This window comes from Pistacia vera, unplaced genomic scaffold (assembly GCF_008641045.1).
Source record: "Pistacia vera cultivar Batoury unplaced genomic scaffold, PisVer_v2 Contig227, whole genome shotgun sequence".
Lineage (NCBI taxonomy): Eukaryota > Viridiplantae > Streptophyta > Magnoliopsida > Sapindales > Anacardiaceae > Pistacia > Pistacia vera.
Genome location: NW_022196032.1, coordinates 1,377,533 through 1,381,873, shown reverse-complemented (window position 1 = coordinate 1,381,873; position 4,341 = coordinate 1,377,533). Strand labels below are relative to the sequence as shown.

The 4,341-nt window shown below is 35.8% G+C and overlaps 1 protein-coding gene across 1 annotated transcript; it reads left to right on the top strand.

Moving 5' to 3' along the window:
- The first annotated feature begins 266 nt into the window (after positions 1 to 266).
- Positions 267 to 3,205, top strand: LOC116131003. Its single transcript, XM_031416669.1, has 4 exons — positions 267 to 635; positions 946 to 1,062; positions 1,793 to 2,119; positions 2,434 to 3,205. Exons 1-4 carry the CDS (start codon positions 288 to 290, stop codon positions 2,557 to 2,559), a joined length of 918 nt encoding a protein of 305 aa, XP_031272529.1. The 5' UTR covers positions 267 to 287; the 3' UTR covers positions 2,560 to 3,205.
- Positions 3,206 to 4,341: the final 1,136 nt, after the last annotated feature.

Here is a 4,341-nt window from a genome sequence, read left to right as displayed (position 1 = left end):
GTTGTTTAATTTTCACTAGAACTTAGAGATGCTGTAATATTTGATATAATAGGTTAAAAATGCAATAATAAAATGCTATCCAAAGATACAACCATTTGACGTGAAAGTTACACCAACTTGGAGATGGGACAATTACGAGAAGTCCAAAAATTTCACCAAAATACAAACTTGTCCAAAGCCTATACGTGGTCTAAGACTTTAGGACACAGCAATACAGCATACCAAGTTGAAGTTTCCTAAATTTTACCTCTATCTTCCCGGAAAATGACAGAGGGAGGAACGTAAAAATGGAGAACCCGATTATCTTGATAAAAAGCAGTGAAGAAGAGGAAGATAAAGAAGAAGGAACAATAAAATGGAGATCGAAGGTTGAAGAGTACAGAATGATTTCTGATCTGAGTGGCTCTGAGAACTTGAAAGCAATGATGGAGGCGGAGGGTTCAGCGAGTAGAAAGAAAAGAAAAAGGGCTAAGAAGAGGAGACACGGTGCGTTTTGTGAAGATGAGCATAGAATTATTTCTGATTTGAGTGACTTTCACAACCTTACAGCTATGATAGAAGCTGAGGCTCTCATGAGAAGAAACAAGATGGAGAAGAAGAGGAAGCTTGAGTCTTGTGATCAACAGGATGTCACTGTATGTGGCTTTGTTTTTGTTTTCTTTTAATGTCTTATTTTCTGTCTGTTTCTTGGGGAAGTGTGAGCTAAAGTATGTCAATGCTTGATGTCTTTTTTGAACCATAGTTTATTTTATTTACTGTTTGGTTCTTGGGAAAAACTGAGCTGGAGAAAGAAAATGCTTGATGCAAAATATGTCGATGTTAGCTAGCTAGTTGATTTGAATGGCTATTAATTTTCAATCTATTGCTTTTAAAAAATAATAATAATAATTTGCTTTCAATTTATTGATTTATGAGCTTTCTTTGAACTATATATTGTGGTTTTAGGTCAATGCTGGAAAGGAGACAGAGCAGCTAGGCAAAAATGAAGCTGTGCAAATGATTGAAGCTTCAAAACCAGGATCAGTCCAGGTGTTAGATATTAATGAACCCCAAAATTTTGTGGTAAGTTGAACTGTTAAAATGTGCTTTCTATATGTAACATCTTCAGCTGGGTTCTGGGCATTTCTTTTCTTTTAAGCTATATGCATGGCTAGAGAATTTCTCGGTATCACCCCAAAAAACCAAACTTTGCCTAATTTTAAAGTTGCCAGAGTACAATTAATCTCCAGGTTTGAAATCACTACTTGTATACCTGGTCTTGGGACATAATTTACAAAAACATTCTATAGTCTTAGTAAGAAGGGGAAGGGGAAGGGTTAAGGATTTACCAGGTGTGAGATATCACATTGTTTGAGGAACCATAAATGCTATTGGAGAAAGGACCATCTACAAGCCGTTTTAGTGTGTTGTAGATTCTTATCCAAGACTTGTATCATTTGATGAAGCTGTGTGAATTGCTAGAAACAGGTGAAGTGTGTGGCTAATTCAACAAGTAAAGTTTCGTAAGGGGACTGGTGTTATTTTGGTGGAGGTTGTAGGTTTAGTATTGTTTTATATTTTTGGCTAAAAGAAAGGAGTTGCAAACTTATATGTTCAATGAGCTCTAAATTGGATACCATTGCTGAATGTTCAGTAGTGTATAATATCTCAACCATGTGGCCTCACAGGGAGTTGAATCTCTACCTATGAGTTGAAATCAAAGGCCTTAACCTCTGAATCAATTCCTTGGGCTTCAAAATGGTTGCTGTGCCATTGTCTTTAATAATCAATTTGTATGTTTGGTTTGCTGTAGATTGATAATGCAATTGAAAAAGAGGATGCAGGCACGATTACATCTGTGGAAACCACGAAGGTTGAAGAGTACAGAATGATTTCTGATCTGAGTGGCTTTGAGAACCTGAAAGCAATGATGGAGGCGGAGGGTTCAGCGAGGAGAAAGAAGAGAAATAGAGCTAAGAAGAGGAGAAGTGGTGTGTTCTGTGAAGATGAGTATAGAATTATTTCTGATTTGAGTGACTTTCACAACCTTAAAGCTATGATAGAAGCTGAGGCTCCCATGAGAAGAAACAAGATGGAGAAGAAGAGGAAGCTTGAGTCTTGTGATCAACAGGATGTCACTGTATGTGGCTTTGTTTTTGTTTTCTTTTAATGTCTTATTTTCTGTCTGTTTCTTGGGAAAGTGTGAGCTAAAGTATGTCAATGCTTGATGTCTTTTTTGAACCATAGTTTATTTTATTTACTGTTTGGTTCTTGGGAAAAACCGAGCTGGAGAAAGAAAATGCTTGACGCAAAATATGCTGATATTAGCTAGCTAGTTGATTTGAATGGCTATAAATTTTCAATCTATTGCTTCTTTTAAAAAAAAAAAAAAATTAATTTGCTTTCTATTTATTGATTTATGAGCTTTTTTTTAACTATATATTGTGGTTTTAGGTAAATTATGCAAAGGTGATAGAGCAGCTAGGCAAAAATGAAGCTATGGAAATGACTGAAGCATCAAAACCAGGATCAGGTCAGGTGTTAGATATTAATGAACCCCAAAATTTTGTGGTAAGTTGAACTGTTAACATGTGCTTTCTATATATAACATCTTCAGCTGGGTTCTGGGCATTCCTTTTCTTTTGAGCTATATGCATGGGTAGAGAATTGCTCAGTATCACCCCCAAAAAAAAAAAATTTGCCTAATTGTAAAGTTCCAAAAGTACGATTAATCCCTAGGTTTAAAATCACTACTTGTATACATGGTATTGGGACGTAATTTACAAAAAAAATCTAGTCTTAGTAAGAGGGGGGAGGGTTAAGGATTTAATGGGTGTGAGATATCGCATTGTTTGAGGAACCCTAGATGCTATTGGAGAAAGGACCGTCTACAAGCTGTTCTAGTGTGTTGTAGATTCGTATCCAAGACTTGTATCATTTGATAATGCTGTGTGAATCGCTAGAAACAGGTGAAGCGTATGGCTAATATGACAAGGAAAGTTTTGTAAGGGAACTGGTGTTATTTTGGTGGAGGTTGTAGGTTTAGTATTATTTTGTATTTTTGGCTAAAAGAAAGGAGTTGCAAACTTATATGTTCAATGAGCTCTAAATTGGATACCATTTCCGAATGTTTGGTAGTGTATAATATCTCAAATATGTGGCCTCTAAGGGAGTTGAATCTCTACCTATGAGTTGAAATCAAAGGCCTTAACCTCTGAATCAATTCTTGCACNAACGATCAACAGTCACATTGGGGGGGGGGGGGGGGGGGACGACAGACTTTATTTTTTTGCACTTCCCCCCCAAATGTCAACTATAGAAACCCCTTTAAACCTCCATTTTGTTCATAACTCAACTCTCAATCTATTCTCTTCTCTCAATCTCTATACTCCAATTCTCAAATTCTCTTCAATTCAATTTATATTTACATTTATTCATATTATTATTTATATTATTCATTTTTTTCCATTTTTCAATTTCATCTATTATTCATATTATTATTCAATTTCTTTCATTTTAATTATTTATTATTTTATTATAAATTCATAATGGATTCCCAAAATTATGCATTCGGATGATCATCCCCAAATGAATTTTACGTTCCATCCACAGAAGAAATGGAAGGGTTCGATCCATTTTCACCCTTTCATGAGGTAGCAACTCCAATTCCACAACCACAAACGGCCAGGACTGGGTCCAAACAAACACAAGCAAGCTACGACTCCACGACCCGACCATCAAAGAGGGTTGTGTCTGGGGTATGGCAATTCTTCACCAAATCAAAATGGCCAAAGCTAAATGGGTTAGGGGAAGAGACGTGGGGGGAATGTGATTTTTGTTCAACCATTATCAACGCTGAGAACGGGACTTCGATGATGCAATGACACTTAGAGAAGAAGCACCCCCAACAAATGTAGCAGTCCTGCCAGTCCGGTTCAAGTTCAACCGCACTAGGTAGGCAAATTCAAAATCAACTCTCTCAACATGGAATTACAATGCACTCATAACACAAGAGGAAATAGCAAAATTCATATGTGCTATAGACTCTCCTATTTCTTTATCTGAAAATCCTTATTTTGTTCAAACAATTAAAACTGTTTTTTGTCTAGCATTTACCCCTTTTAGTAGAGCTACAACTAGAAGGGACATAAAAACCCTTTATGATAAAATAAAAATCAACTTCAAAGAGAATTTCAAAATTTTAGAAATATATCTATTGCACTTACTTCAGATATATGGGCTGCCAGATCAAAAACAGATTTTTTTAGTGTCACAATACATTATCTAGATCATGGTTGACATTTACAACAAAAATTGATAGGTTTTAAAGCATTATATGAAAAACATAGTCTTGAAACTATT